The sequence below is a fragment of the Nicotiana tabacum genome, chromosome 1, assembly GCF_000715075.1.
Source record: "Nicotiana tabacum cultivar K326 chromosome 1, ASM71507v2, whole genome shotgun sequence".
Lineage (NCBI taxonomy): Eukaryota > Viridiplantae > Streptophyta > Magnoliopsida > Solanales > Solanaceae > Nicotiana > Nicotiana tabacum.
Genome location: NC_134080.1, coordinates 74,868,925 through 74,882,249, shown reverse-complemented (window position 1 = coordinate 74,882,249; position 13,325 = coordinate 74,868,925). Strand labels below are relative to the sequence as shown.

Below are 13,325 nucleotides of genomic sequence, written 5' to 3'. Positions count from 1 at the left end.
TCATCACAGATACTTGATTCCTCTGTTCTTGCATCCCAGACAGTGGATGTTCGAGCATCTCAAGCTATGGAGAATAGACGAGGAGGCGGTCGTTTTGGGAGGTCTAGACCCAAGTGTTCTTATTGTCACAAACTTGGACACACTCGCGAAATGTGTTATTCCTTAAATGGCCGTCCACCCAAAAATGCCTACGTTGCTCAGAGCGAGACTACAGGTAACCAGGGCTTTTCTGTGTCTAAAGAAGAATATAATGAGCTCCTTCAGTATCGAGCAAGTAAGCAAACATCTCCACAAGTAGCCTCAGTTGCCCAGACTGACACTCCTATTGCTGGTAATTCTTTTGCTTGTGTTTCCCAGTCTAGTACTCTTGGACCATGGGTCATGGACTCGGGCGCTTCTGATCATATCTCTGGTAATAAATCACTTTTGTCGAATATTGTATATTCACAGTCTCTTCCTACTGTTACTTTAGCCAATGGATGTCAAACTAAGGCACAAGGAGTTGGACAAGCCAACCCATTGTCTTCTATCACCCTAGATTCCGTTCTTTATATTCCTGGTTGTCCTTTTAGTCTTGCATCTGTTAGTCGTTTGACTCGTGCCCTCAATTGTGGTATATATTTTATTGATGATTCTTTTATTATGCAGGACCGCAGTACGGGACGGACAATTGGTACAGGTCGTGAATCAGAAGGTCTTTACTACCTTAACTCGCTCAGTCCTTCCACAACATGTCTAGTTACAGATCCTCCAGATCTAATCCACAGATGTTTAGGACATCCGAGTTTATCCAAACTTCAAAAGATGGTGCCTAGTTTATCCAGTTTGTCTAGATTAGATTGTGAGTCGTGTCAGCTTGGGAAACATACCCGAGCTTCCTTTACGCGTAGTGTTGAGAGTCATGCAGAGTCTGTTTTCTCCTTGGTTCATTCTGATATATGGGGTCCTAGTAGAGTCAGTTCAACCTTGGGATTTCGTTATTTTGTTAGCTTTATTGATGATTACTCAAGACGTACTTGGCTTTTCTTAATGAAAGATCGCTCTGAGTTATTCTCTATATTCCAGAGTTTTTGTGCTGAAATCAAAAACCAATTTGGTGTCTCTATCCGCATTTTTCGCAGTGATAATGCCTTAGAATATGTATCTTCTCAGTTTCAGCAGTTTATGTCTTCTCATGGAATTATTCATCAGACATCTTGTCCTTATACCCCTCAGCAAAATGGGTTTGCAGAAAGAAAGAATAGGCACCTTATTGAGACTACTCGCACACTTCTAATTGAGTCTCGTGTTCCGCTGTGTTTTTGGGGCGATACAGTTCTCACAGCTTGTTATTTGATTAATAGGATGCCTTCATCTCCCATCAAGGGTCAGATTCCACATTCAATATTGTTTCCCCAGTCAGCCTTATACCCTCTTCCACCTCGGGTTTTTGGGAGCACATGTTTTGTTCATAACTTAGCCCCTGGGAAAGATAAGTTAGCTCCTCGTGCTCTCAAGTGTGTCTTCCTTGGTTATTCTCGTGTTCAGAAGGGATATCGTTGTTATTCACCTGATCTTCATAGGTACCTTATGTCAGCTGACGTCACATTTTTCGAGTCTAAACCTTTCTTCACAACTGATGTCACTTCTGCTGACCACCATGACATATCTGAGGTCTTACCTATACCGACTTTTGAGGAGTTTAGTAATCCTCCTCCACCTTCAACCACAGAGGTTTCACCCATACCAACTTTTGAGGAGTCCAGTGTTATCCCTCCTAGTTCCCCAGCCACAGGAACACCACTCTTGACTTATCATCGTCGTTCGCGCCCTACATCAGGCCCATCTGGTTCTCGTCCTGCACCTGACACGGCTCCTACTGCGGATCCTGCTCCTAGTACACCGATTGCACTTCGAAAAGGTATACGGACCACACTAAACCCTAATCCTCATTATGTTGGTTTGAGTTATCATCGTCTGTCATCTCCCCATTATGCTTTTATATCTTCATTGTCCTCGGTTTCCATCCCTAAGTCTACAGGTGAAGCATTGTCTCATCCAGGATGGCGACAGACTATGAGTGACGAGATGTCTGCTTTACATACAAGTGGTACATGGGAGCTTGTTCCTCTTCCTTCAGGTAAATCTACCGTTGGTTGTCGTTGGGTTTATGCAGTCAAAGTTGGTCCCGATGGCCAGATTGATCGACTTAAGGCACGTCTTGTTGCCAAAGGATACACTCAAATATTTGGGCTGGATTACAGTAATACCTTCTCTCCAGTGGCTAAAGTGGCATCAGTTCGCCTTTTTCTACCCATGGCTGCAGTTCGTCATTGGCCCCTCTATCAGTTGGACATTAAGAATGCCTTTCTTCATGGTGATCTTGAGGATGAGGTTTATATGGAGCAACCACCTGGTTTTATTGCTCAGGGGAGTCTCGTGGCCTTGTATGTCGCTTGCGTCGGTCACTTTATGGTCTAAAGCAGTCTCCTCGAGCCTGGTTTGGTAAGTTCAGCACGGTTATCCAGGAGTTTGGCATGACTCGTAGTGAAGCTGATCACTCTGTGTTTTATTGCCACTCTGCTTCAAGTCTATGTATTTATCTGGTAGTCTATGTTGATGATATTGTTATTACGGGCAATGATCAAGATGGTATTACTAATCTGAAGCAGCATCTCTTCCAGCACTTTCAAACTAAGGATCTAGGCAGATTGAAGTACTTTCTAGGTATTGAGGTTGCTCAATCTAGCTCAGGTATTGTTTTTTCTCAAAGGAAATATGTGTTAGACATTCTTGAGGAAACAGGGATGACAGGTTGCAGACCTGTTGACATGCCGATTGATCCGAATTCTAAACTTCTGCCTGGACAGGGGGAGCCGCTTAGCGATCCTGCAAGCTATAGGCGGCTGGTTGGTAAATTAAATTATCTCACAGTGACTAGGCCCGACATTTCTTATCCTGTGAGTGTTGTAAGTCAGTTTATGAATTCTCCCTGTGATAGTCATTGGGATGCAGTTGTCCGCATTATCCGGTATATAAAATCGGCTCCAGGTAAAGGATTACTGTTTGAGGATCGAGGTCATGAGCAGATCGTTGGGTACTCGGATGCTGATTGGGCAGGATCACCTTCTGATAGACGTTCTACGTCTGGATATTGTGTTTTAGTAGGAGGAAATTTGGTGTCCTGGAAAAGTAAGAAACAGAATGTAGTTGCTCGGTCTAGTGCAGAAGCAGAATACCGAGCAATGGCTATGGCAACATGTGAACTAGTCTGGACCAAACAATTGCTCAAGGAGTTGAAATTTGGTGAAATCAGTCGGATGGAACTTGTGTGCGATAATCAAGCTGCACTTCATATTGCATCAAATCCGGTGTTTCATGAGAGAACTAAACACATTGAAATTGATTGTCACTTCGTCAGAGAAAAGATACTCTCAGGAGATATTACTACGAAGTTTGTGAGATCGAATGATCAACTTGCAGATATTTTCACCAAGTCCCTCACTAGTCCTCGCATTGATTATATATGTAACAAGCTCGGTACATATGATTTATATGCTCCGGCTTGAGGGGGAGTGTTAGAGATAGCATGTAATTGTCCCACATTGGAATAGGAGTAGTATCCCCTTTGTATAGAGTAGCTATAAATAGCACCTCTTGTATTGCATCACATACAATATCAATATATCATATTTTCTCCCGTGCCTTCTCACATGCGCGTTGGAGAATTAAATAGAATGAGTGGTGAGGCTATCTTATTGTTTCTCTCCCTTCATTTTCTTCCTCCTCTTCGTGTGCGTTTCGTCTCTATCTCTCCCTCTTTATTGCTTCTACTTTTTTGATGTAATTGCATGTTTCAATTATGTTTTATTCTTGAATGTTTAGCGAGATCCTTATGGATTTTTCTGTATGCGTGTACTTACTCTCTCAAAAGTCATGCATATGAATTTTTGGTGCTTTGGAAAAATTTAGGTAAGCTCCACAATTTGGCAAGAGCTTTAGCAGATGAAGAAACAGAGAGGGAACAGGTTAAGGAGGATGGTTCACGTTCTGACAGGAAAGGATTGTTACTGTACAGCAGAAATGGTATTATTGGGCTTGGGTTGAAAACCTTGAAGCAGCTTCCGATAACTTCAGCAGCTGGTGACAACAATATACCTTCTGGTGGCTATGATGTCAAGGAAACTGGAAAGAGATTATTCGGGACGTTCAGCTCCAGAATGACCACATTTCTATCACAATTTGTTCTCTACCTTGCTGCCATTGGGGACATTGTTGATGGGACTGATACCACTCATGACTTCAACTACTTCTCACTAGTGTATGAATGGCCTAAAGACGTAAGCTTTCTTTTTCCATCTTTTATTACCATTGCGGGGAACTGTGTGAACTGGCAAAAAACGTGAAAGTCTAGTAACAAATTTTGTTGTAGAACCCTGGATTTGAATTTTATTAGTATCTCACATTCTTTAGAGGTAACATTTATGGTATTTAGCTAAGCAATACCGCTCCTCTTGCAAAGAAGATAGCTGATTGAGAGAGGATAAAGTTAAAGACAGGGGAAGCAACATGCTTGGTCTAGAATATTGCATTAGAGCTTTCTTGCTCTCACAAAATATTTGCTAAGATGATATTATTCTTATTTCTGTTTGGTCTTAACTTGCTCACTTTTCTGTTCATCACTTTGCTCGCAGCTTTTAACTCGTCTAGTGTTTGAGCAAGGCAGTACCGATGCAGCTGAAAAGGCAGCAGAAATTATGAATGCTGATTTTGTTCATGAAGTGATTTCTGCTTGTGTGCCTCCAGTTTATCCTCCAAGATATGGTCATGGTTGGGCTTGCATCCCAGTAATTCCTACATACACTGAGAATAACTCTGAAAATAGAGTAATATCCCCTTCATGCAGAGAGGCCAAGCCTGGGTCTTTCACCCCTTCCTCAGGGGATGTTGAATTACCTCTTTATCCTCTCCAATTGGATATAGTGAAGCATCTCATCAAATTATCCCCAGTTAGAGCTGTATTAGCGTGTGTCTTTGGAAGTTCTATACTTTATCGTGGCAGGGATACTACTGTATCTAGATCTCTGAAAAGTTGCTCGTTACAAACTCCTGATGCTGATAGGTTATTCTTTGAGTTCGCTCTTGACCAATCTGAGAGGTTCGTAACACACTAAATTGAGTTTGTAAAATGGATCACTAATATATGTGACATATGTGGATACTTTTTTGCTTTTATCTTTTTGGTCAGTTTCTTGTTATGACTTCCTGAGCAGGTTCCCTACCCTGAATCGCTGGATACAGATGCAGACCAATCTTCATCGAGTCTCAGAATTTGCGATAATGGCTGATCACACAACGAGGGATGGCAAAGATGTACCTGAATGCAAAACTGCTATGAAGCGATTTCGTGATCATGATAGTGATGCTGAATCTGAAGTTGATGAACTTGCTGGTAGCAATAATATATCAACAAATGCCCAGGAGATCAAGAAAGAAGTGGGAGGATCTTCTGATCCATGCCATGATTCCCTAAAATCCGAAAGTTCTGATTGTACTACAGTTTTTCTTTCTTTTGATTGCGAGAGTGAAGGCCCATATGAGAAAGCCGTGGAACGGTACTCCATCTCCTTTACTTTTGTTTTGATGATTGTTGTTCATATAAAGTTGGTCTTGCTTGTGTCAGCCATAGTGTTTTCGCTGATCTAACCTGCTTGTCTTGTGGGCTTCGCTTGCACTGGACAATAATCATGAAGAAATTAGTATACGTATCTTGTTTGGGGAGCTGAAACTTGGTCTCATCCCCCATGAGCCAGCATATCAGTGGCTGAACTTTAGGTATTGGGTACAGGTCTGGAAAACAATGATCATTTGCAGCAGAAGTGTAGAAGAAATCTGATATAGAACATTAAAATATGAACTGCTAATATCTTCTGGGCTAAGGAGCAAGAAGATCCTTAAGAATTTTGCTAGTAGAGGAAATAACAGATCTCATGTACGAATCTTCTATAGGCTATTTGTTTTTTCGATGAGGTAAATAATCTCATGAACGTGTGGGGAAACCCCTGTATGAGAAGTATACGAAAAGTAGAGAACTTGTACAAAAATATAAAAAAGTGGCTTAATCATCTAAAGGCTACTTCTCAAATGTACGAAGTCATTCCAACACCATTCAAATGCTCTCCTATTTCTCTCTTTCCCCAGACCCCACTTGTGGGATTCCATTGGGTTGTTGTTGTTGTTGTCATATTACCCCTGTAAGAGCTAAAGGGGGAATATCCTATGCGATGGATCTTCTCTTCCTTCTCGTATATGCTATGTGGCTATGCCTCCTTGACAGTCTTGGCATCAGCCACTGTACTCCAAACTCCATTCGTTACCACCCACCACAAGCGTGCTGTTACTTTACAATGCAATAAGAGATGATTCACTTCTTCTCCCGTACATATGCAAATGTGGCACCAACTGGCATAAATGATCATCCTTTCCGTCAGGTTCTTTGCTGAAATGTTGCTCCTCTAGCTGCTAACCATGATGATCCTTCTCTAGGCTGTTTGTAGGAGATACGTGAAACTTATTTCCTAATATAGCATAAAGACAAATCTCCTTGTGGTGAAGCATAAGTTATGCACATACCTCTAGATTGAAGACAATGGGAGATTGTCAATGTTGGAGATACGGGAGAATATGTATTATGCTTCCTTGGAAATTGTTAGTTTCATTGTATAAATAGTAGTAAATAACCCTAATCCCATATGTATTACCAGATTTTTAATACTTATTAGTTGAGTACCAACAGGTTTCTTTTCCTGCAAAAGGAGTGGAGACAAGGGGATCCTCTTTCTTCTTTCCTATTTCTATAGGTGATGGAAGCTCTCAGCTTGATGATAGATTTGGTGGTGAAGGTGGTTGAAGCCTGAAGGTATTGGAACAAGTCAAGTACGCAGTAACCCACATCTTCTATGCAGATGATACACCCATTGTTGTTGATTGTGAAATAATGCTGGGGAAATATTTAACGATCCGTTTTTTGAGAAGAAAAATAGTACTATCTTCTTAAGTTGTTGCGGATCACATTAACCTGGTCAACAACAACATTATTTGTGTCAATGCTGGATAGGTAGTGGATGAGCTAGCTGGTTTCTGAAGTTTAACAGTGTGGAAGCGTATAATTGAAAGGTGTGAAAGGAAACTAGGCCATTGGAAGAAGCCATATCCTTCATTTGGAAGAAGGTCGACACCGGTAAATAGTGTAATATAGTCTATTAGATGGGATCCATAAATATCTAACGTCACTTGTCCCAACTCCTGCCAAAGTTGAGAAACAACTGGACACATTGAGATGTAATTTTTTTTGGCTCGGAAACTATAAAGAAGGAATATACATTTGGTCGGATGGTCTCTAATGACTAAAGCAAGAAGTAGTAGAGGGTTAGGAATGAGGAACCTAAGGTTTCATAGACATCAACAACAAACCCAGTGTAATCCCAATATCCCACAAGTGGGATCTGGGGAACCTGCCGTTTCATAAAAAGAATATTTTGTTCAAATAGCTGGGGAGCTTCTATACATAAAATACAACCTGTGGCAGGAGGTATCAAATCCAATTGTGGGATGAAGGACAACTGTGTCTTTTTTTGCACTGTAGGATAACAGAACAACTTTGGAGGATTTTCATTAACTTGAAAGGAATCATGTGGGTAATGTCAAGGAGTATTGTTGAGGTTCTAGAATTCTGGAACAGACTCAGTAGCTCCCCAATCAGAAAGAGAAACCAAAGATGTTTTGTAGATAGACATAGTACTATCCAGAAAATGAAAATGCATTGTTTAGATTTATTTTTGGTGTAAGCAAGAGTACATGGAAGATCCAGAATCTTTTGTTGATGTTCTAGGATCTTTGTAAGGACTAAAAAAAAAAAAAAGAACAGAAAGAAGTGGGGGTTTTGTCTAACACATGACAACTTGCAGAGGAAAGGGTTCAGCCAGTGTTATAAATAGTGCTCGCTACCGCGCTAAAAGCGTGTAGCGACGCGAGGCGAGACAGTGTCGCCATTTCTGGGCTGTTGCGTTGCGAAGAAGAAAAGCGAGCGCCTCTGCCTTTGTAGCGAGAGGCGCTGCGCTGCGAGAAGCGATTTGAGGCGTCGCTATTTGAAAATAACGCAAGAAAAGGCATCTGTTTATACTAAAACAACAAAATTAGGGCTTGGGTGAAATCACTTCTTACGAGCAGCGACCCCTTCTTCTCCAGTTCTCCTTCAGCGACAAAATTAGGGCTTGGGTTCACATCTTCTTCTTCTTCCATCGTCAGCTATCAGCGACCCCTTCTTCACCAGGTATGTTTCTTTCTTTTCTTCTTCTTCTACTTTCTTCTTCTTCTGGTAGACCACCATTGCTGTTCTTCTTTTTTCTTTTTCTTCTTCTTTCTTCTTTCTTCAGTGATCGCTGTTTTTCTTCTTCTTTCAGCTCTGTTTTTCTTTCTTCCATCATCTCTTTCAGCTCTGTTTTTCTTCTTCTTTCTTTGCTCTGTTTTTGGGTTCTTTGCTCTGTTTCTTCCATCATCTCTTTCAGCTCTGTTTTTTCAATTTGTTGCTCTGTTTTTCAAAATCGAGCAGAGGCAGTAGCTTTATTTTTTTTTTGTTGCTCTGTTTTTCAAAATCGAGCAGAGGCAGTAGTCTATGACTATCTATTGAGTCTTTAATTTTTGAATGATATATTTATTAATATATTATTGTTATTGAGTTTTTAGTTATATGTATATAATATTTTATGTTTTTGTATAAATTGTCGCTTCACATCAAAAAGGCGAGCGCTTTGCTGCGCGCCTCTCGCCTCAGTGAAGCGGACCCTCGTCGCTATTTGTCGCCGCACGCTATCCAAAACACTGGGTTCAGCTGAGTAGTGCATCCTTTCACAGCAAAAATAACACTAAATCAGTGAAGCACCTACTCCTGCAATGTAAATACATATACTCCATCCATTTCAATTTATGTGAACCTATTTGATTGGGCACGGAGTTTAAGAAAAAAGAGAAGACTTTTGAACTTGTAGTGTAGAATGAGGCACATATATTTTGTAGGGCTATAAATCATTGCATAAAGGTAAATTGTCTCCAAATATGGAAAGGGGTCCTTTTTGGCACGGACTAAAAAGGAAATAGGTTCATATAAAATTGAAAGGGAGGGGTAGTAGATATTGTTTATGTTGTTAAACTTATTTGGAATTATTAGATGATGCCTGGGATAGTGTTATAAATAGCGCTCGCCTCAGCGCTAATATCGTGAGGCAAGGCGATGCGAGCAACCTGCGCTATTTCGGCTCTGTTGCGTTGCGATTGTAAAAGGCAAGTGCCTCTGCCTTTGTAGCAAGAGGCGCTGTGAGGCGAGCTGTGGCGTCGCTTTTTGAAAAAAAAGAAAGAAAAAGGCACAAACATTAAAAGAAAAGACCAGCGACTTAAAACATTAGGGCTTGCAGTGATTTCACGTTTCTTTCTTCTTCAACCTTCAAACAACAGAGCAGCCAAGTCCACCCAACCCAGGTAAGCTTCTCTTCTTCTTCGATTTCCTTTCTTCTTCTTTCTTTCTTTCTTGCTTTTCTTTCTTCTTTCTATTTTTTTTGCTCTGTTTTTTGTCGAGCAACAGTGCAGAACAGAGAGTCTGTTGCTCTGTTTTGTTTTCGTTTTTCTTCTTCTTCTTCTGATCTTCTCTTCTTCTTTCTATTTTTTTTGCTCTATTTTTTGTCGAGCAACAGTGCAGCAAAAAACAGAACAGAGAGTCTGTTTATGCTCTGTTTTTTGTTTTTGTTTTTCTTCTTCTTCTTCTTCGGATCTTCTCTTTTTTTTTTGTTGCTCTGTTTTTGATTGAGCAGCAGTACTGCACCCTGTTTTTGGGGGCAGTGAACTTCAAACTTGAAATTTCCTCCTTTTTCAGTTATAGAGTAGAATTAATTGCATATTGCGAATTGGTATATTTATTAATATATTATTGTTATTGAGTTTTTAGTTATATAGCTAATATTTTATTTTGTTGTATAAATTGTCGCTTCACATCAAAAAGGCGAGCGCTTCGTTGCGCGCCTCTCACTCAGTGAAGCGGGCCCTCGTCGCTATTTGTCGCCGCACGCTATCCAAAACATTGGCCTGGGAAGTTGGTGGATAGAGTAAGCAGCTGGTAGGGACAGAGGTGAAAAAGAGTCGGAGAAAGCTATGCAATGTCATTACTCTGTAGTTTTTGCACATTTTTGGAGTGAAATAACCATATATGTTTTGAGGATAGAACTTTATCCTTATCTTTGCGTAACTCAAATACTTGGAGAATATGTACCTTTGGTGTCTGGAGAGTATGTAGAAGATCCTGAAATTGCTGGTGAATTCGAGTCCCTGCACACTTGAGAGGGAGAATTTCACACTCACTGTTGTGCTGACCAAGTACCTTGTTGGTGACACTTACTGTTAATAAAGGACTTACATTACATTTTAAAAAAAGGAGGGTTTTCTGTCTAAATGGTGTTGTATTTCTGCTTGCTTAAGCAGTTCATTAGTTGAAATGAATATTAGCCACTGAAACCACCTACCTCTTCCTAACAACTGTATTTTGGTTTCATTAACTCACCTTCAATAATTCATAGGGACCTGCATCCCTTAGAGGGTGTTCTAGTTCACAAAACCTCTTTGGTTTAAGTTGATTTGTTCTTTTTGCAAATTTCTTTATCTTGTATCTTATCTCCTTGTTTTCTGTTCATCCTTTTCTGCGGTCTGTCTATAATTCCTTCCCGTAAGTGCTATGTTCACACTGCAGTTGTTGCAATTCCTGGTTACTATTTTCTCTTTCATTATTGAAAACGATATATAGTGCAAGTTATATGCATCTTTACAGTGGCTACCGGGAAGAGTGTAGGCTCACCTTTCACATTTTTTATGTCAACAGGTTGATTGATGAAGGAAAATTGATGGATGCTCTTGCCATTTCTGATCGTTTCTTGCAAATTGGAGCCTCAGATCGGTTGCTTCAGTTACTAGTTGAACGCGGAGAGGAAAATATATTGTCCGGACAGTCTCAAGGTTACTCTGGCAACCATAATTGGAGCCATAGCTGGCAGTACTGTCTGCGTTTGAAGGATAAACAACTGGCAGCTAGACTTGCACTCAAGTATGTCTATAAGTCTCTTTTTCTTCTGTTGAGTTCTTTATTATGTGTACAATGGAAGTGATTTGGATGTGGGTTCATGCATCACTCCTCACCCTTGCAAACACTGGAGCTACAATTGGTTGGTTTTGCATGTTCCTGCTGACTCCAGGGTACTCACCAAGCTATCACTTGCTGAACTTTTGAAACACACCAGTGAGAGATGGAGGGTAAAGTGGAGAAAAGGAAAATGATTTCCCTTTTTTGACTCTATATATCTAGATTCTAAACTACAACCTTCCCAACCCAAATGTAAACTGTAAGAATGGTTTCTTTGGCATCCCAGAATTGTGGCCAGCCCCTGTAATTCTTGTACTAAGTTAAAAGGGATTAGTCTACTTTTGGACCAATTTACATGAAGTCCAGGCACAACTTCAAAGACACTTAGGATCACCCTTAGGTACTTAATCCACCCACCTTAGGTTCACAAAAAATGAGGGTGTCATCAGCATACAAGAGATGTGAAATAGTCAAAGTATTTTCTTGCCCTCTGTTCACCTTGAATCCTTGATCCACCTTTTCATTTACTGCCAAATTATCATTCTTTTGAGACCTTCCTTAAACAAGAAGAATGAAAATGGAGTTGGATCTCCTTTTCTTAGATCCCTTTGAGTTGGAAAGAAACCCTATCCATTAGTTAGAATGGAGAATCTAACTGTGCTGATGCAAAACCATACCAATCGCTGCCATTTCTTTTCAAAACCTAATTCATTATGCACATTTTGCAAAAAACCCAAGGTTACATGACCATAAGCTTTTCCACTGTCAAGCTTACACGTGATCCCTGGTTTCTCTCCTTTGTGGAATCAAGGCATTCATTTGCTATTAACATAGCTTCCATTATTTGTGTTTTACAAAAGCCATGGTGTTCTGGAAATTAACTTAGGCATTATCTTCTTCAATCTTATTGTAACCGATTTGGCAATAATCTTGTTGAAAAGCTTCCAATAAACCTATGGCTGTGAAGTCCTTAAGTTCTCTGGCAGCCTTCTTTTTAGGAATTAGTGGAATGTTTGTAGCACTGGAGCTCTTTTCTGACTTTCATGTTGATGGATGTGTTCATTGGCCCTGATAATATCTTCTTCCAAAGTTGACCAACATTTTTGAAAGAACCACATTGTGTACCCATCCGACCCTCGTGCTTTGTCACTAGCACACTTTTTAACCACATCAAGGACCTCTTCTTCATCAAAAGGCCTTTGTAATCAGTTGTCTTTCTCACTGATCTTTGTGGCATCTCCCATGTTGAGTGATGGAGGTCCAATATTTAGTCTCAGTGTAGAGTTTTTCATTAATTCTAACATTTCTTTCTTCATCTCTTTTGATTCCTCCATTGTGCTATTTACTTCTATTTTCTCTATGTGGTTGTATCTCCTGTGGGCCTGGCCATCTTCTGAAAGAATTTAGTGTTCCTATCCCATTGTTTTTGCCATAAGAATCTTGAGTTTTCTCTCAAGGAGATTTCCTTTGGCTTTGCAGTTTCCTCCATCCCCATTTTAATGATTGGTTTTTCTACCAATTCATCCTCAGTCGATCCCCATTTTCCATTTTTTTATCAGTGTCTCGTATCTGCCTAACAGCTCAGATTTGCCTCTTATCTAATTTCTGACAGTTTCTCCAATCCATTTCTTCAATTTCGACTTTGGTAATTTTTGTTCCAAATGTAATGTGGACTACCCTTGACCATAAAAGAAGACCACCATGTTAAAATAACTTCAAAACCCTCTTTTTTCTAGCCGTCCGTTTTTGGATTTAAAATAGCTAATAGTTCTTTCCCATTCCATTGTAGAAGTAGGGGAGTATGATCCGAGGAAAGTTTGGGCAGTGTAATTATTTTATAAATCTGAATTCCTCATCCCATTCTACTAAGAACATGATCCTATCAATTCTAGATGCAACTGTGGAGTTATCCCTTAGAGTTATGTAAAAAAACTACCAGAGAGTGGTGGACTAATTAGCCCAAGTTCCTTAATTTGTTCCAAAAAAGACCACATATCTCTGGTTCTTCTAGTTCTAGTATTATTTTTATTCTCTCCCACATATGTTGTAAGTTTGAAATCCCCACTAGTAACCCATGGGCCGTGGCTTAAACCTCTGGCTGTAGCCATTTCCAGCCATATATCTTCTCTTCCCTTCCCTCTGTTAGGACCGTAAATCCCTATACGTC

At 40.2% G+C, this 13,325-nt stretch overlaps 1 protein-coding gene across 1 annotated transcript in view; it reads left to right on the top strand.

Moving 5' to 3' along the window:
• LOC107781681 (uncharacterized) overlaps window positions 1-13,325 on the top strand; it is an 81,867-nt gene that overhangs the window by 30,457 nt on the left and 38,085 nt on the right. The window contains exons 13-16 of the mRNA XM_075251724.1: window positions 3,865-4,319; window positions 4,674-5,137; window positions 5,253-5,594; window positions 10,901-11,122. Coding sequence (XP_075107825.1) covers window positions 3,865-4,319; window positions 4,674-5,137; window positions 5,253-5,594; window positions 10,901-11,122 — 1,483 coding nt within the window. The remainder of the gene's footprint in view (window positions 1-3,864; window positions 4,320-4,673; window positions 5,138-5,252; window positions 5,595-10,900; window positions 11,123-13,325) is intronic.